Genomic DNA, 19560 nt, shown 5'->3' on the forward strand with positions numbered 1-19560 from the left:
TATTATAATGGTCCAATGATATTATCATAATCGGATATGAGTCTAATTGTCATCCATGTGAAAGAAGGAAAACATCAAGCATGTACAAATTCTCCAACCATAATATCCATCTAATGAACGAATCTAGTGGACATTAATTATATTTTTTCCCCTTTAATATACATTTATTTATTGTATCTCAACTCATCAAATTTATCAAATAACTACCGTTAATAAGAATATTTGAGTAAATAAAATTTATTTTATCATTAAAATCTACAAAATAAACATTTTTTGAATTAGGCCATTTATTTAGCCTAGAGAAGTTATTGCTCAAACATAGATGTCAGAACGTGCATCTATATTTGCATTACATACTAGGCAACATAATGTTCACCAAAAAAATTGGTTGTTGGTTGTTGGTTGTTAGCTTTTGGTTTTGGGAATTAATAGCAAATAGTGTTATAAAGCTTTGCATTGCATTGCATTTTGGTGATTTTATTTTTCTTTTCTCTTTGTTTGTTTTCTTAGTTAATTATAGTCCAACAAAATTCCATGATCAATGACCATGTCAAGCTCACTCTTTCACCTCACCCTCCTATCTTCTCCCATTCCAACCAAACTTGTTTGTTTTAGTGCTCAAAATAACAGCCATGCTTCCAAATCTCCTTTGCCAAGGTTTGTGTCTATTCTTGAACTTAATTTCTCTATTGCCTCATATCATACTTTCATTTTATATAAACAAAGTTTTAAATTGTAGTCATGGTTGTGGTTACCTGCAGATTGTGGTTACTGATGTTTAAAATCGTGGTTAATTGTGTTTAATGGATAGTTAACTAGCTGTGACACATCGTTATATTCACTAACTGTATATTTGAACTGCATTGACCATTCAATTTGATGTCAAAAATTTGATCGCAATTTTTGTGCAAGATATAATTTCTATTATATTATACAATAATAATTCATTCAATTATTTGCAGGCTTGAAAGTAAAGGGTGCAAGCTTGTTGGATGTGGTTCTGCTGTGCCAAGACTTGAAATTACTAATGATGATCTTGCAAAAGTAGTTGATACATCTGATGAATGGATCTCTGTTCGCACTGGAATTCGTAAACGACGAGTTCTTTCCGGTTAGTTTATTGCTATGCAAATGCAATATTTTTTTTGGAATGAAATATAACTATGAATGATATTTGAAAATTTAGATCAGATATATCAATTTTTCAAATACCTATTTTGATTATATTTTATTTTAGAGAAAGTAAATGTGAGTAACAAATTTCACATTGGTAAAATTGTGAGTGTCAAGTGATATATAAATGAGACGACCTATATATTTAACTCGTTAAAGTTTTAGGTAAATATGTGATATTCAAATCACTTGTGTGATTACTCTATGCTAATGACATGATTCTCAAGTGTGTTAGGCTATGTAGCATCAGCGCTCCAGATTGAATGTGTATAAAGTGTCTAACACTTGTCAATGTCTGATACTAACATATATAGTTATATTCAATTACACTTTCACATTTGCAAATTATTATCAGAGCCGATGTGTCGGTGTCGCGTTTAGAATCTGTGTTGGTGCTTTGTAGATTTTAGGCTCCGCCTGTCCTAATAGGGCATGACATACTTTTGCTCGATATTGTGCTTGTAGGTGGAGAAAGCTTGACTAGTTTAGCAGTAGAGGCTGCAAGGAAAGCTATTGAAATGGCAAAGGTTGATCCTAATGATGTTGACCTAATCTTGGTGTGCTCATCTACTCCAGATGATCTTTTTGGCACTGGTCCTCAGGTTAGTATTCGTTAAGTATCATATACATGTTATTTGGATTATGCTTTGCAAACAATGTTTATGTTGTTGGAATGCATTCTTTTTTTTATTAATGTTTTCTCAAATGAACTATTAAGCGGAATAACTCAGGTCATAGTTACTTGTGGAGTAACTTTATCCCTTTAAATTATTTGTTTATTATTGATTTTTTAAATACTGTATTGCTTATATTAGTTTTACATTTTATTTAAATGCCTATAATTTAAAGTTGAAATTTTTTTTTTGGAACCATATTGTTGGGACACCATTATTCACTTAATGCACTTTCTAATGTTTCAATTGTCCCCATTCAAATGATGGATTCTTGAGCTTCAAGCATCTTTCTTAAATTCAGTATGGACTCTATGGTGAAGAGTTCGATTCCTGACTCTTGCTTATGGAGAAATATATGTTCAAAGTGGTCAACCCTTTAAATGAATCTCAATTACCTCGAGGGATTAATCTTTGCAGTTGCGTGCAAAGATACTTTGATTACCAAAAGAAACGATAGACTTATCCTAATTTAGTATTATACCGTTGTTCTTTGGTATCTTCTTTTTCTTTTATTATCTTCTACTATATATAACTGTAATTGTGCTTGTGAGTTTCAGATTTCAAAACAACTTGGCTCCAAATCAAATCCATTGGCTTATAACATTACAGCTGCTTGTTCTGGATTCATCTTGGGTTTAATATCAGCTGCAAGTCATATTAGAGGTATGAATCAATTATTTTTGTTGAATTAAGTTTTTAATACTAACTAATACCTTCTTCTTTTATCAATGTAATTGAATGCAGGAGCTGGATTTCAGAATGTTCTAGTAATTGGTGCTGATGCTGTTTCGCGACATGTCGATTGGACAGACAGAAGTTCTTGTATTATTTTTGGTGATGCTGCTGGTGCCGTACTATTACAGGTAACTCTTTAGAAGAAGGAAATTATTACATGAAGAAAAATTGTGTAGAAAGAAACCAAAACTTTCTGTTTGTTTCCACTAAAATATGATACAAACACATGAGAGCTAAGCTGTAAGTTGAGTGCACATGAATGGATTTTTGTTTCTCCTCATAAAGTCTCTCAGTTTCATGGATAGATAGTATAGTTTTCTGTTAAAACATCAACTCCGGTTGAAAAGAAAACAGAAATAAAAAATGCAAATAAAGAACACGTGAGATTTGATCACGATGTAGACACAATTGTGTCTACATCTTCAACTGCAGGATTGCAATTTCTTTTTATTATGATTCAAGTTTAGTATTACAAGTTACAATTAGCGTTTAAATTCTATGATCCAGTTTACAAGATTACACTCGAATAGTATTGCAAGTAGTCCTTCTCGAATGACCTCCACACTTGTTAAGAACTATAAGTCATTCACATTGCACTTTTGGTAACATTCAATTTTTGATTAGGAAAGTAGGCAAGAAAAAGAAAAAACACTACCAAAAACATGAAGTTACTAGATGAAGACAACAACAATTTTTTACATGGTTATCAAATCGAAATTCAAATCTTGAACCAGAAACTAAAAGTCTACATCATATATGAACTTTAAAATAAATTTTAAGGTTCAAGTCATAAAATCAAATGAAAAGCAAAGTGGCTGGCTATACATAATTGATCAAAGAATTTGGCTGACTAAACTAAATTTAGACACTAGAATAAATTGAGATTCATTATAGTTAATCAGAATTCAAGATGAGTTAAGTTTTGCATTGCATAGAGATATTGATAACCATGATTATTTATAGGGTTGAATACATTTTTAGTCCCTATAAAATTTCACTATTTTGTTTTTAGTCCTTATAAAAAATTTCATCAACTTTTAGTCTCTTAAATTTTTCCATTTTTATTTTAGGTCCTTGATTTTAAACTAACTATTGTTTATCCTTTGAATTTTTGAATGATTTTGTGTACTAATGTTTAGTACATGTTTAACAACTTGCTTGCAAAAAATTAGAATTTTTCAACTACGGATAAATTAAATATAAAATTTTAAGTTTTTTACACTTAAAAATTCTTATTTAAATTTTGCTTGTTAAAAAAATTCTAAATTTTGATAGAGAATTTTCTTATAATGTGTTAAACATTATTGAAAAAAAAATCATTTAAAAATTTGAAGGATATACAATGTTGGTATAAAATCAGGGACTAAAAATGAAAATGAATGAACTAAAATTGACGAACTTTTGTATAAAGACTAAAAGCAAAATAGTAAAATTTATAGTGAAAGAAAGATGTTATAACAAAAGGTATAAATTTATAGTACTGGTGTTATATGATTACATTGCAGGCTTGCAACTGTGAGGAAGATGGTTTATTTGGTTTCGATTTGCATAGTGATGGTGATGGATATAGGTAAGTATTCCTAGCACACGTGTTTGGATCCTCTACAATTATTGTATGGTCTAGCAACTGTGAAGGATCACTCAGAGTTGCTCTACCTTACAACAGCTGTAGAGGATCAGGTCCTCTAACACACATGCACATTCTCAAGTGTTTTGTGATTAATTAATCATCTAGTTTCATTTCATGCAGGCATATAACTGCTGCATGTAAAGAAGAAGGGGCAACTAAGGCACAAGACTCAAATGAGGGTGTGTTGGATTTTCCTCCTAAGAAACATTCATACTCATACATTCAAATGAATGGCCAAGAAGTGTTTCGATTTGCTATAAGAAGTGTTCCACAATCAATTGAGTCAGCACTTGAAAAGGCTAATCTATCTGCATCCAACATTGATTGGTTAGTTCTTCATCAGGTAAAGTGAAAATAACATGCAAATTACAAATAAAGCTCTATATGCAATACTAATGTTAAAATTAAATTAGGTTTTTGAGTTATTTACTATGAATGAATAAAATAGGCTTGAACTAGGAAATACATATCATACATATATAGTAGGTCGAAATTCACCTTAAAAATAAAAAAAATAAAAAAAAAATTACAATTTTTACGTTGATAGTGTCCCGCACTATTTGGAGACGATTTGTTATTTTGAGAAGTGGAGACAGGAAGCGGAAAAACACTCTCTGTCTCTAACCTGCTTGTAGTCATCCTTAAACATACATGATAATACATAGGTTGACATGATAACATAATTTAGTCTATGCAATATTTTGTTTTGTTTGTCTCTAACATGAACAAAAAATTTGTTTACTAGTTTTAGTTTTTGTCTTTGTAATATTTGATCATTTTGAAATTAATCCTTGTATAGTCTATACTTTACTAATAAAATCAAAATGATCGCCATATTACATGGAGTAGGACTTAAAAAGTAAGGCCCAAAAGCAAATTTTGCTATAACCATTTTTTAGGACTAAAAGGAAAAAAATTGATGTAATGTTATTATTAATATTTTTTTACTAAATTAATAAAATATAGTAATATTTTGATGATATTACTATATTTTAGAGTAATGCTGGTTACACCTTGCTTATGCTTATAGTACATTATTATTATTATTATTATTATTATTATTATTATTATTATTATTATTATTATTATTATTATTATTATTATTATTATTTTACTAAGTTTATAGCACATTATTACTTGTTGATAAATCTAGGCAAACCAGAGAATTATTGATGCAGTGGCCAACAAATTAGAACTTCCTTCAGAAAAAGTGATATCAAATTTGGCTAATTATGGTAATACAAGTTCAGCTTCCATTCCTTTGGCTTTAGATGAATCAGTTAGAAGTGGAAAGATTAAGGCAGGCCAAATTATTGCAGCTTCTGGCTTTGGTGCTGGTCTTACTTGGGGATCAGCTATTTTTCAATGGGGTTGAGACTTTGTTTCATTACTTTTTTTCTTAGGGATGAAATTATTGATATTCTACATTATTATTTTTTTTATATATATAAGGATATACTACGTGATTTTAAATTTTAGCTCAATTAACAAATGTCTATATTTTTATGTTGAATATTATGTTTTGAATTTGAATTTAGACCTTTACAACCGTGTGTGTGAGTTCTAAGTAATGTTATCACTTAGTCTATGGACAAACAAAAATAGGTGGATGATTTCTATTTGAATTACTTGCAATTTTAGTTCGTCAATTTTTAGTTATTTACGGATTTAATCCTATTTCAATATAAGAGGATTTTAGTTCCTCTCAAATTTCTTGACACTGAAGTATTGATATGACATACTTTAAGTTATTTTACATACGAACTGATAAAGTAAAATTATCTAAACATATTTAGATAGATTAATTATTTACATATCAATTAAATTACAAAAGTATATAATGTTTAAAGTCGAAAATGAAGTTTTTTGAGAGTTTTGTTGCAATATTATAAGTCTCGATCATTTTACATTATCATATTATATATCACATCATCTAAAACATATCACATTACCATTTGTTAGTCTAAAAATACGTACCAAAGTTGATAACTTTTAAAATAAAGTGACCAAATAAAAATAAAGAGACTAAAACTGCAATTAAATCTTTCTATTTTTATTGTAATAATGATTTTATTTTCATTTTAAATTATTAAAAATATCGTACTATTTTTACTTTATTTAAAAATAAAGAGTTAAATTAAAATGATAAATTAGTAACTAAAATACATAAAATGAAAAGAAGAAAACGGATAGCAAATAGACCAAATGATTTATTTATTCTGTGAAAAGATTTTATTTTATTTTTATAAAGTTTGTAATAATTTTATTTGCTAAAAAAGAGTTAAGATACTTGTACATTTCCAAATAAAAAATAAAAAAAATTATTTTTATTATTTAAAATAATGTGTCATCTCTAACATGTATTTAATCTTTCCCCTATTATAATAGTTTACTCTAATATTTGAAGTTTTTTTGTTTTAAATACCAATTCACTTAAAAATTAATACATCAAATTTGTTGGCTTAAATGTGTAAATATAAACATAAGGACTAAAATTACGGATTGAACAAACAAGATAATAAAATTGAATTTAGGTTTAATTTGTTTAAAATTATTTTTGTTTATTGACGGATTAACATATTGATCCCCAGAAGTGGAGTGAAAATTTCAATCTAAATTTGTTTTGTCACCCTTAATTAAGAGACATCATTTCACTAGTGTGAGATCAAGAGCATCTATCACCAGAGTCACTTGATACTTATTCAATATTGTATCTAATAAGCATAAAAAAATACAGTGTCACATCTCACACACGCCAATACCATACATTGTTATAGTAATTAGTAACTAATCTAATATGTTGGATATTTGAATTAAAAAATAATAAATTATTTTTAGATTTTAAATATGTGAAACAATAATTATATGGTGGTCTAACAAAAATATCCTTAAGAGTATGCCTTTTATTAATAATTTTATTGGTAAAAACTAACTAAGATAATTCATATTTAAACACCAAACTAATTGATCAAAGACACATTAAAATTAAAATGGTAAAATACACGTCTAAAAATGGTTTGCAATTTTGATAGGATTGTAATTTGGGCCCCACACAGATTTAAAAAATAACAAAAATGGTAGTTTACTGTTGAATCGAATCTCTAAATCGACAACAAAATATCCACATCCACACAAACAGATTATAAATGGACGTCTATGATTTGTTTTCAGATAATTTTCTCTTTTATTTTAATTTTAATTTATTTTTTAAAAAAATAAACCCGACAACGTAAATGAATCAAATCAACAAAAAGAAAGAAAAGAAAATGCACGAATGAATGAACTAAAACTAACCCAATTGGTTTTTCTTTCTATAAAATTCTAAAATGCTTCAATTTCATCAACCCACATTCCTATTTCTCGAAATTTGAAATTTTTTCTCTAACCCTTTTCTAAAAATTTCATCTTTTTCTCTTTCTCTCATCCTCTTCCATTGTATTGAAAATCATCCATTTGAAGATTTTTTGTGTTGAACAAAAAAAAATGGTTATGGCTATGACTGCTTGGAATCTTGGATTTCAGTTCAGTGCTGCTGTTGATAACAACTTGAGAGGTTTGGAAAAACCCATTTTTCGTGTTCCTTTCTTGAAGGCTTCTTCTTCTAGGTTTGGTGCTTCTAAGCGATGTTACTTTGTTCACAAAAGAAGGTATGCTATAATTTGGATCATTTTGGTTAGTTATGGATAAGATGGTTTTATTTGATGGTATAATGGAATGGAAAGGAAAGAATTGATTTTACTTATTTGTTGCTGCTGAATCATTTGAAGTTGAGGTTGTTGTTGATGGTTATTATTGTTTTTTTATGGTTATTATAATTAAGTTGCTGCTTTAGTGCTTCACTTTAAAATTTATTTAATTGAATCCACTTATAGATATGATTTGTGATAGAATAATATAACTTCCTTTGATCCATATAACCGTCCCCATCTAGTGGGGCTTTGTCTAGATAAGCAATTTAATTAAGCGCTTATAATATAAGTGCTTATGTATAAGCTATTTCTATCATAAATGATAAAAAAAATTTAAACTGTTTTCATATAAGGTATAAGTTGTTTTCATAAGGTATCGTAGAGAGTATAGAAATAAGCTGAAAACAACTTAGAACGTGGAATAAGCTGTTTCCATAAGCTCTTGCAAACAGTCGCACAAGTGCTTATGTTAGTAAATAAGCTCAAATGAGGAAATCCAAACAGGCCCTAAGACTTATTTATTGTTGTTGAATTCACCTATACCTTGAATTTTTTTTATAAAGAAAGTAGTGGAACTCATTGACTGATATTTGATTCCTTCCTTTTGCTTGCTTTGCATGTGTTAATAATTCGGACTAGTAATTTATTCTGTTTATTCAAATTTGGTATTGTTAACATAAACCTTGTCAGATTTTCATGTAGAACACTTGTAGGATATTAGTTTGGTGTGACTAAATAAGGTAATAGATTAGGCTGGATCAATACTGAGATCGAACTTGGTACCCCGGGGTTTACAACACTCACACATACTGCGCACCAACCACTTGTGCTAGACCCTGTTCGTTATTTTGTTCATTATGTGTGTTAATTGTATGTACTATGTACCCTTTGTTCAGATTGTTATCTTCTGGAACTACTATTATCCCTCGAGCAGCGACGCCTGTTACTGATGTGCAGGTATTTGATGCAATCAACTTATGTGATTGTCATTATTTGCCTGTCAACTGCGAATGCCAATAGTTCATTTTTATAATGCTTGTGGAGTATGCTCATTGATCAGTAAAAAATTTGCTTTTTGTTTATTTTCTGAGGAGAACAGGATGGAAATCAAGGTGAGACTGATACCATTCCGACCCCAATAGTCATAATTGACCAAGACTCGGATCCAAATGCAACTGTTGTGGAGATAACTTTCGGTGATCGGCTCGGTGCTCTTCTTGACACAGTATGTCATTCTCAGACTAAATCTATGCCCATGCTTGCTTATGTTTTACTTTTTTAGAGGGCAATATTTTAATGAAATTAATTGATTTACACTGACAGTGTAAATATTTCTTACACTATCAATTAATCACAATTGTTAGATCACAAAATATTTGACTTTAATCATAACTACCTTAAAAGTCATACAAATGATATTTGTGATTGGTTAACAGTGTAAAAGTTTTTCAGTGGCATTGCATTATTGTTAAAGATACCTTAAAATTCATACAAATGATGATTTGTGATTGGTTAACAGTGTGAAAGTTTTTCAGTGACATTGCATTATTGTTAAAGAATTTTAGGCGTAAGCAATTTCTCGTTGTGTATCATTGTTGTAATTATTTTATTTTATTGAGACATATTTGATGATGTATATTATTAGAAAAGTAACTCTCAACATTGGATGCAGATGAGTGCATTAAAAAACTTAGGGCTCAATGTTATTAAGGCAAATGTCTTTCTGGATTCTTCCGGCAAGCACAACAAGTTTTCCATCACAAAAGCGTAAGTGTTACATATTTTGCGCACTATGTATGTGATTGTTACGAGTATGTGTTGCTGTTTGATCTTGTTATTGATTTTGCATTATTACTGATTTATGTTAAATGACTGTTAATAATGATTATATTGTTTTGTCATTGGGAGACATTTCTTTTAGTTTATACTTTATAGACTGTTGGCTAGCACACAAAAAATAGATTAATTAGTTGGGGTACTGTTTTGACAAGGGTTGAATATTTCAATTACCAATTCATGGATAAACTTTCTATTTGAATAAGATGAGAAAGCAATTGTGAAAGGAGATATGAGAACAGATTTTAGGATGTAAGGATCGATTGAAAATAAAACATATCATATCAAAATGTTGACAAATTGCAATGAGAAAGCAATGGTAATTCACAATTAAATAATAACACAAGATTGTTTAGGGTTCAATGTTTTGAATGTTCTAGATAGGTCGTCCCATGCATTTTTTAAACCGAGTGTCTTTAGTTTAGCGGCGCTATGGCATTATAGTGTTGCGGAATTCAAACAAACCGCTATTGTTTTGCGATACACTATTTAGTACAAAGTGTTGTTAATACATGTACAAGTATATGCAAAATCACACTTCATAATTGGCCAGGAGGAATGGTAGCTCAATTGCTTTGAACTAAGTGCTGAAGGAGTTGGAGGACCGGAGTTCAAACTCCATTGAATGAGAAAATACTAACATAACAATTAATATACTAACATTAACAGTATTAGAAATTCACTCTAGAACAGTGAAACTTGTTGGGAAACTAGGGTTCATTTTTTTCTTTTAAGCAACAAATATCTTGGATAAGGTTTTAACCAGCTTCTTTAGTAATTCCTTGGATATGCTGGTGGAGCTTTTTGCAGTGATACTGGCAGAAAAGTGGAAGATCCAGAGTTGTTAGAAGCAATTCGTTTGACAATTATAAATAATCTGATTCAATATCACCCGGTATGCTTTACCAACTATCCTCCTTCTCATTGGAGGATGATTCGGCCGTAATATATGCCGACAGGCGATTATCATTTCTCAGCTAATTAGAATTTTCAATCTGGTTGTCCAGGAATCAAGTTCCCAATTAGCAATGGGAGCAGCTTTTGGACTTCTACCTCCAAAAGAACAGGTGATGAATGTCTAAACTTTTCAGTTTCAGTTATAACGTGTCAATTATTCTGTTGAAAGTATATTACGATCTTTGTATTTATTGTACAGGCACGTCGTATCATGTAAGTAGGAATAGTATCTCCTATATCTATTTTTTATTTATTTCGTTGAGCTTATATAAAATCGATTGTGCTATGTAGTTCAGACTTAAGGTTTCACCATATTTCTTTCTCTTTTTATCTTATTCTACACTGTCATTGGTAAGGATTCAGCTCAGATTCCACAAGGACCTGAGTTCGAATCCTGCTGCCATCGTGAGGATTTCGTTGATGGATAATATGTAAGTATTTGTGTAAATGTTATCTAAGCCTTGGAGCTCTTCCTTCAATGGTGTCGAACATGAGGTAGAAGGATAGAGAATATATCGAATAAACTTTAATGTTACCGCATGATGTATCATCACAATAAAATATGTTAAAATACACCATGTATTCGCCTCATAACTTTACATGTCTCTGATTTTGATGGTCCTCTTCTACCTTGTTTATTCATATTTTGTTGATTCATTCAGGTTGATGTGGATATAGCAACTCGCATAAACATTTCTGACGATGGCCTAGATCGAAGGTAATGCATTCATTCGATTCTCGCTTAACACTGCCATTATTATGATCAAATCAGGAAATCACTTTATTTGAAAGGCATGATATTTAAGGACTTACAAGAATATTCATGCTGTGCTTTTGGTCAAATACATTATTGCTATTAATTGTTTTTCATTTTATAGTTTGCTGTATGTGGAGTCAGCTGACCGGCCTGGATTACTCGTCGATCTTGTAAAAATTATTACCGACATCGACGTTTCTGTCGAATCTGGAGAATTTGACACTGAGGTATATATATCATTATACAACTTAACATTCAAATAAAGTGAAAAAGTAGGTAATGTATATCAGTATGATGAAAAAGCTTTGTTTGAATTTAGGGGCTCTTGGCTAAGGCAAAGTTTCATGTTAGCTACAAAGGCAAAGCAATCATCAAGCCTCTGCAGCAGGTAACTTTAGAGTCTGTTACAGTTTTTTTTATAAAAAAAATAATGACTTCTATGAGTTTTCATCTGTGTTTTTGGGTCTATAGACTAATTAACTCACACATGCAAAGTGGAGATCTCAGGTTCGTATCCAGGTCACCACGGAAAATATTCAACCTAATAGTGTCGGTATTGCCAGTTGTGATAGGCCTTCCAGACAATTTTCATCCGTATAATATAGAATTTAAATAAAAAAAATGAGAATTCGAAAGAAAATCTAAAAATTGCTTCAAAAGAGAAGTTGTTTTCAGTAGATTCTCTTAAAAATCATTTTTCATCAATGATTATTTAGAAAAGGTGATTTTTATTATCATAAACAAACATAAAATAATTTATACTTTTCTTGAAATAATATCTAAATTATTGAATATCAAAATCACTTCTTTATAATTCGTAAAAAATGATAAGAAATCAAGATTGTCTCATAGATTCATACATTGAAGCCTCTTCAGTTTCTGAACTGATTTAGATTCATGTTTACCATCTGGCAGGTTGTTGTTAACACCTTGAGATATTTCTTGAGGCGTCCGACGACCGAGGAATCCAGTTTCTGAGGGGCGTCTCGTTCGATTTCAACGAAGTGCATGACATTATATTTTCTTTTCTTTTGGAGTATAATATCCAACACCATGGATTGTAGAATTTTTGCATTACCATTCATTGTTTCATTTGGAGTAGAAATGAAGAATAACTGGAATGCATTAAAACCATAAAGTTGAATTAACAGGAATATGATTGTAGTTACTATTGTCAATTTCTAATATAAAATAAAACTAATTTCAACTTCAAATGCTTCAAACAAGGTTATGTCATAATCTAGCCACCTCTCTCTTGTTGAATTCCTCTTATCTTCGTCGTAATTTAGGCTTTTTTTTTCATTTTTTTCTTCGTATTTTATTATTTTTACTCATAGTTAGTGTTTTTTTCTTTGTAATTTTGTCGTTCAAATGGACGTAGAAAAATAGTATTAAATATGAAAGTTCTAGTTAGAGAAAGAGGAACTTCGTCTTAAAGCATCTCCAACGGTACGTAAATGGCGTTCGTCTGCCAAGGTGTAATAACGTAAAATTTAGTTTTTTGTGAGTTCAGGTGTCATCACGGTACTGTCAGGAAGGAACGATACTGTTGGAGATGCTCTTAGATGCAACACTTTGTAATGTGATAAAATTTCGGGATGAGCTATAAAAGAGCATCAAATATCATTTAAATAATGTTTAAATATTTAAATTAAATGATACATTGAATAATATTTGAGTCAAATTATTGACTCATTTAATGGCTCAATAATAATAATGTAATAAGATACAAAGTTTGTTTAGATAATCTCAAATTGCAATTGTATTTATCTTTTTGAAATGGAAAAAACAAAAATATATTAATTAAAAAGTATACAAAAACACTAATTAAGATATATAAGTTTTTTTTATTTATTTATCATTTTGTAGGGCGAACTTCTTCCCTCGCCCTCCTCAAGTACTTATATTTAATTTTCAAATATTAATTATTTACTTTGTTTTGGGAGAATTATTATTTTGATTTAATTCATGCTAGTCAATTGTAATCGTTAGATCATTAGAAATATTTAATTTTTACTATAATTGTCTATGTAGTTATATTTATGAATAATTGTGATGTGTTGGTAGTATAAATTTGTGTTACACTACGTGACATCAATAATAATATTATCTGGCACCTTAGAATTCATTTATTTCTCCTTCTACTAATTTTTTATTTATTATATCTCTATAATTAAAAAAATCAACAATAAGAAATCGACACAATTGCCCATACGATCCCTTAACTTAATTTACATAATCTTCAATCTTTTATTTTTTTTTTCTTCCTGATTTGATCCTTTATTTAATTTTATTACAAAAATTCGAAAATATAAAGAATGAAAATATGAGTTTATTTGAAGATTTGAGTTACAAATTTGATGAAATTTTCATTATATTGAAGATGATAATTAATTTTATGAGTTTATTTGAAAATTTTGATAAATTTTTGTAAAAAAAAAAAAAAAGATAATATTGTTACCATTATAAAACATAAAAGATCAAATTGTTTACTTAAAATTAAATAAAGGACCAAATCGGGAAGAAAAAAAAGATAAAAGACATAAGTGTTATATGAAATTAAGTTAAGTGACCGCAAGAGCAATTATATCTAAAAAATATAACTCTCGTTACAAACTTGATTTAATTGTCATTTTTTTTTAATTGATTGATATAAATATATCACAATATTTTAATAATTAAAATGTAATAAACATAAATTACCATAAAATATATGAAAATATAATCATCACATATTAAAAATCAATAATTAAACTTATGACAAACAATCTAATGAAGTTTAAATTAAAATAAATAAAAAGTATTAAAACATAGTATTTAAATTAGCAAACATTTGCACACAAAAAGATAACAAAGGATATTTCTTAAAAATTAAAAATGTTAAATTATACATTAAATATTTTTAAAATAATATACAACTTGTGTTTATTTTTCTTTTATTAGTGTTCAAATGTATATTTTATTCCTCTAATACAAAAAAAAAGTATTTAATCAAAATAAGAGCAGAGTTTCATTTAACGGCAAAAATAATCAAAATCAAATAGTGATGTCTTATCATTTCTAATATTATTTCATATTGTTGTCGTAAAAAAAATAGTATTTTGAGTTTGTTCATTAAATCAAATTTGTTCAATCTACTAATTTTTTTTGTCTATATCTCTATAATTAAAAAATCAACAATAAAAAATGTAACTCCTATTATAAATTTGATTTAATTGTCATTTACTTTTTTCATTCATTGCATATAAATATATCACAATATTTTAATCACATTTTAATAATTAAAATATAGCCACCATAAATTACCAAAAAATATATAAAAACATAAATATCACATATTAAAAATCAATAACTAAACTTATGTACAAACAATCTAATGAAGTTTAAATTAAAATAAATAAAAAATATTGAGTCACGGTCATTTAAATTAGCAAACATTTAAAAAAAAACAACAAATGATATTATTTTTTAAAATAAAAATATTAAATTATACATTAAACATTTTCAAAGTAATATACAATTTGTGTTCATTTTTTTCCTTATTACTGTTAAAATACATATTTTATTCCTTTAATATAAAAGAAATATATTTAATCAAAATTAGATAATAGTTTTAATTAACGTAAAAAATAATCAAAATTAGTAGTGGTATCTTATCATTCTCAATATTATTTTATGTTTTTGTCGTAAAAAAATACTATTTTGAATTTATTCATTATATACACTTTTCAAAAAGGATAATTAAATTAAAATATTTTTGAAAGAAACATGTAGCATAACACCTCTAATTAAGAATTAGTTATCGAAAATTTAAGTGAAAATGAGACATGAGAGATAAAATATAAGAAATAGCAGTTTATTTAATTAGTCAAAAAAAAGAATAAAGACATAATAGTACTCAAAATAAAAAGTAAAACAAAAATAAGAATGATCATATAAAAACTAATGTTTACAAATATATCTCAAATCAATGCTTATAAAATATATATTATATATTGTATAAGAAGAAAATATTACATAATGATAGAATGTTTAAAACAAAACAAAACATACACATAATAATATTTTTAGAGTGAAAATCACTCATTTTATTACAAACTTTTTAATTATTTTCATTCAATTTATTTTTTTTTATAAAACCACTATTATTATAAACTAATAAACTTTCGATATTAAAACTTTTTCTAATATTGATACATTTATACATTATATCTACATAATATGCATGTTATATTCTAGCTTGTTATTATTTCCTCACGTGTTAAAGAAAAGTAAAAAAAGATAGACGAGAACATGAGATGGCTAGATTCTTTTTGAGTGTGAAACAAGTCCTGCAATCCACTTGCACTCAAATATTGTTTATAACCACTCAAAATTCAACTTTATAAGGTACTAGTACTTCCCTTTTTTTTTGTTATTTTTTTTTTCTTTCTATTTCCATTTGTTAGAGATTATACTTCTTATCATGAAAGTTTTCTATGAAATAAATATCTAATTCTTAATTTCTCTATTATAGCAATTTCTTCAATTTCAATAAAGTTATGATATGTGATGATTAGAGTTACACAACTTATTAACAGCAGTTAAATTCATCTGAATAGATTAATTTTTCATAAAATTATTAAATACGATTTAAATTTTACTATTAAAAGAAGTGTCTATATTCAATATTTGATAAGAAGAATCATACATATTCAAGTTAAAAAAAAGAGACATGCAAAAATAAAATATTAACTTGATAAGATACATAGTTACTTTACATTTGACAATGGAAAAAAGAAAATATTTTTACTAACATTTTAATTTGCTCCATTCAAAGAATTACAATACCAACCATTAACCAAGACCCTCTCTCTATCTATATATATATAACACATGAGGTAAGTATCAAAAATCACGAGGATCAACAAAAATCATTGATGAAGAGGATCTATAATTGAACCAATCAAAGGGTCCACATTTTTCATGAATATCCTCAAGATTCTTAATACACCACATGTCCTCATCCCAAGAGAATTTGCTCCAATGTGGGACCACTTCTCTAATTGGGTCCCTTTTACTAACTTCAGCTACAATGGCCCCACAACCACCTTCATCTCTAGCCATATTATGCACAAATCCACATAATGACTTCATAAGTTTTTTACCACACTTACCCTCCATGTGTAATCCATACATAAAATAAATTCCAAATGGCCTAAAAACATTAGGAAATGAAGGTAACCTTAGCCATGGCAAACATTCATCTAATAATCTTGTACCTACACAACATGCATGTGCAATTGGTGACACTCCTTTAACTTGCAATTTGAACACTTCTTTAGTGTTCCACACACTTAATATTGCATAGCTTGGAGGAAAAATACCCTTTTTTGGATCACATTTTGTTATGTACTTTTTTTGGATGGCCATAAATGTGCCCAAATTAAGTTTGTTTGATAAAATTAAGTCTATGTCTTTTGGGAAAAATTCTGAATTGGCAAAGATAGGGTTGTATATGGATGCGGCTAGGCGTGGCGGCAAATGAAGGACGACGATGTTTGAACTGATTGATTTGTAATGTGCGTGAACTGGTTGTACTAACATCGTTAGAGTTCTAAATTTTGAGTAACCACATTTTTTTGTGAACAAATTTATGGAAGGTTCATTTGTACAATCTGTTGCCATATATGAATACTTAGCACCCTTTTGCTTGCACCACTCTTCTAAATGTTCAACTAATTTTGTTCCAATGCCATATCTCCTACATATTTACAAGATAATATTTTAGTCATCGATTTATTTACGATTGATTAAGTATCAAAAACATATTTTAAACATGTAGTTCAAATAATTGAACTAAAATATCCAAAGAATTATAAAAATAAAGTTTAGGATTCAAATCCTGATTACTAACGTAATATAAAAACAATTAATATTTGAATTTAAAAAATGTATCAAATAATTTATTGATAATTAATTTTTATTTTAGTTATTTTTCCATAAAAGTTGATTTATGATTAAAGTAAGATATTTTGTGGACCTTTGTTTTTTGATAAAATATTTTGTGGACCTTGTTGTCTAGATGAAGAACTTAGTACCAAATATAAGTGTGAGAAATTAAAGTTGAAAACAAGAATAAGACATCCTATCCATTATCCAAATACTAGTTTCTTAGTAAAGTAACCATAGTGGATACATCATATACATGTGTCAATGACAGGCTAGCTTAACTATACTTTATTCACATTTCCATGATACGAGGAACATAAACTTCTCTTTTTCTTAGAAATTAAGAATCTAATCCTCCACCATTTATTGTTTTTTCATTTCCTTAAATTATTTTATAAGGTTTATAAGAATGAAATTAGAGCCAATAAAGTACACAACAACTTGTATAGATAGAGTTTGCAATGACAAACAGAATAGAAGTAAAAGTTTTGAAATGACTTTTGTGGAATAGGATAGAGAGGAAAAAAACTTTGACTCATGGTTTTGGTATTTATTTATAAAAAAAACTCATGCACATTTAACATTTCCAAAGAATCAATTAACTTGATTGACACGGAAATAAATGCAGACAACATATACGACATTGATTACAGTATTAGTACCGATAGTACCGATAAACGTTAACACATGTCAAACATCAAAAATTAGATGCATTTTCAATCTGAAGTGTTATATGCAATTTTAAATAATGTAAAAAAAATAGCAAAGTTGAAAATAGAACCTGTGTCTAAGAGAGACTCTTAGCCCCAAAACATAAGCCAGTTTCACATAAGCTGAATTCCCTCTTGTAACTGTTTTCACACAACCCCTTATCACTCCAACAACTTCTCCATCTTCTCCATATTCTGCAACCTTTTTGAACCAAATATAGCACTCATTAGTCCAAAACCAAGCATATAAATAATTACCTATAAATAAATTCTAAAGGAATTCAAGCTAAAATTTCAAATTGTAAAACAGATTTTAAATTGCAATTCACAATTGCTATAACAATATAAAGATTTTTTATTTCGACCGCATTGACAACATTTTCTTGGAGTATAAAAAACTCGCAGCATAATTGAAATTACAATTTAAAACCATATTGTAAATTAGTCTTCACAGACGAAATTGCAATTTCAATTAGATAGACATTATTTTCTCATAATATAAATAGTTTGCCGCATCAATTTAAAACCATGTTGCAAAACTATTTATAATAACCCTACACATTTATATATATACTACTTTAAAAAATAATACAAACAAAATGATGTATCTATGTATCTGGTCTTAATTTATATTTAAACACATTCACTTTTCTGAGATAAATTTTGTTTATATTTCATTTGAGACGGAGTATATTGATATGATACTTTTCTTGCTTTATAATTCAACTTTGAAGAAAATGCAAAAATGAAAGGGAAAAAAAAAAAACAATTATGAATTTAATTAAAATATGTAGCTATATAGTTACCAGCATGACATGTAATTGAAAGTGACGAATTCTGCATAAAGGGTCACCCAATAGATCAGTAACAAGACAAGGTTTTCCTCTCTGTCCAACCTCACAAAGCCTCTCCAATTTCTCTACTGCCACTTTGTGTTTCTCTTCATCATACTCTCTTATCACTATCAATGATTCTTCTTTCACTTTCACAAATGATGTTTTTTGCCAACTACTTTCATCTGATATCTTCAAAGACATTTTGTATATGTGACTATGTTCTTGTTGGTAGTGATTAGCTTCTATGATTTTACAATGCTTCTTCTTGCTATATATATATATATATAAATATATAGAGATAGATTATTGAGATATTTGAATTTAGGACCCTTAAGAATATGAAGACGTGGCACATCCCCAAAGTTAGTGGACTTTTTTATTTTGGCAAAATAATATTAAAGAAAAGGAAAGAAATCTAAGTTTGCATTATGTTGTTTTTATTACTTAGTAATATTACATCATGCTTGTGGTCATGTCTTTTGTTTGTAGTGAATGTGATCCAATACAACATGGAAATTAAATATGCATTCTTGATTATGCACATTTTTGTGTGTAAATTGAAAATTATTTACGCGTAATTGTAGAGATTAATTCCTTAAATAAAATAATCCTAAAATGCGTGTGATTATAGA

The 19560-nt window shown here is 28.3% G+C and overlaps 3 protein-coding genes across 3 annotated transcripts; 2 read left to right on the forward strand and 1 right to left on the reverse strand.

The window, feature by feature from the left end:
• Positions 1–376: 376 nt before the first annotated feature.
• On the forward strand, positions 377–5760 carry LOC101510511 (beta-ketoacyl-[acyl-carrier-protein] synthase III A, chloroplastic-like). Its single transcript, XM_004507012.4, has 8 exons — positions 377–657; positions 963–1111; positions 1639–1775; positions 2405–2510; positions 2592–2710; positions 4088–4152; positions 4333–4555; positions 5366–5760. The coding sequence occupies exons 1-8, from the start codon at positions 542–544 to the stop codon at positions 5585–5587; spliced, it is 1137 nt and encodes a 378-aa protein (XP_004507069.1). The 5' UTR covers positions 377–541; the 3' UTR covers positions 5588–5760.
• Positions 5761–7480: 1720 nt separating this feature from the next.
• On the forward strand, positions 7481–12665 carry LOC101510838 (ACT domain-containing protein ACR11-like). The gene is made up of 10 exons (XM_004507013.4): positions 7481–7859; positions 8798–8858; positions 9001–9126; positions 9574–9668; positions 10548–10632; positions 10745–10804; positions 11357–11412; positions 11573–11678; positions 11771–11839; positions 12367–12665. The coding sequence occupies exons 1-10, from the start codon at positions 7696–7698 to the stop codon at positions 12427–12429; spliced, it is 885 nt and encodes a 294-aa protein (XP_004507070.1). The 5' UTR covers positions 7481–7695; the 3' UTR covers positions 12430–12665.
• A 3501-nt stretch (positions 12666–16166) lies between these two features.
• Positions 16167–19184, reverse strand: LOC101511369 (probable N-acetyltransferase HLS1). The gene is made up of 3 exons (XM_004507015.4): positions 18899–19184; positions 18164–18294; positions 16167–17194 (listed from the first exon to the last, which is right to left on the reverse strand). The coding sequence occupies exons 1-3, from the start codon at positions 19127–19129 to the stop codon at positions 16339–16341; spliced, it is 1218 nt and encodes a 405-aa protein (XP_004507072.1). The 5' UTR covers positions 19130–19184; the 3' UTR covers positions 16167–16338.
• Positions 19185–19560: the final 376 nt, after the last annotated feature.

The sequence above is a fragment of the Cicer arietinum genome, chromosome 6 (genome assembly GCF_000331145.2).
Source record: "Cicer arietinum cultivar CDC Frontier isolate Library 1 chromosome 6, Cicar.CDCFrontier_v2.0, whole genome shotgun sequence".
NCBI classification, from domain to species: domain Eukaryota; kingdom Viridiplantae; phylum Streptophyta; class Magnoliopsida; order Fabales; family Fabaceae; genus Cicer; species Cicer arietinum.

Excerpts from the sequence above, each read along its gene's own strand:
- LOC101510838 (XM_004507013.4), top strand. The coding sequence starts at position 7,696 with ATGGTTATGGCTATGACTGCTTGGAATCTTGGATTTCAGTTCAGTGCT. Across the intron at positions 8,859-9,000 it reads CGCCTGTTACTGATGTGCAG|GATGGAAATCAAGGTGAGAC; the intron begins GTATTTGATGCA and ends TGAGGAGAACAG. Across the intron at positions 9,669-10,547 it reads AAGTTTTCCATCACAAAAGC|TGATACTGGCAGAAAAGTGG; the intron begins GTAAGTGTTACA and ends AGCTTTTTGCAG.
- LOC101510511 (XM_004507012.4), top strand. The coding sequence starts at position 542 with ATGACCATGTCAAGCTCACTCTTTCACCTCACCCTCCTATCTTCTCCC. Across the intron at positions 658-962 it reads TCCAAATCTCCTTTGCCAAG|GCTTGAAAGTAAAGGGTGCA; the intron begins GTTTGTGTCTAT and ends AATTATTTGCAG. Across the intron at positions 1,776-2,404 it reads TTTTTGGCACTGGTCCTCAG|ATTTCAAAACAACTTGGCTC; the intron begins GTTAGTATTCGT and ends TGTGAGTTTCAG.
- LOC101511369 (XM_004507015.4), bottom strand. The coding sequence starts at position 19,129 with ATGTCTTTGAAGATATCAGATGAAAGTAGTTGGCAAAAAACATCATTT. Across the intron at positions 18,295-18,898 it reads TTCAATTACATGTCATGCTG|GTTGCAGAATATGGAGAAGA; the intron begins GTAACTATATAG and ends TGGTTCAAAAAG. Across the intron at positions 17,195-18,163 it reads AGAGTCTCTCTTAGACACAG|GAGATATGGCATTGGAACAA; the intron begins GTTCTATTTTCA and ends GTAAATATGTAG.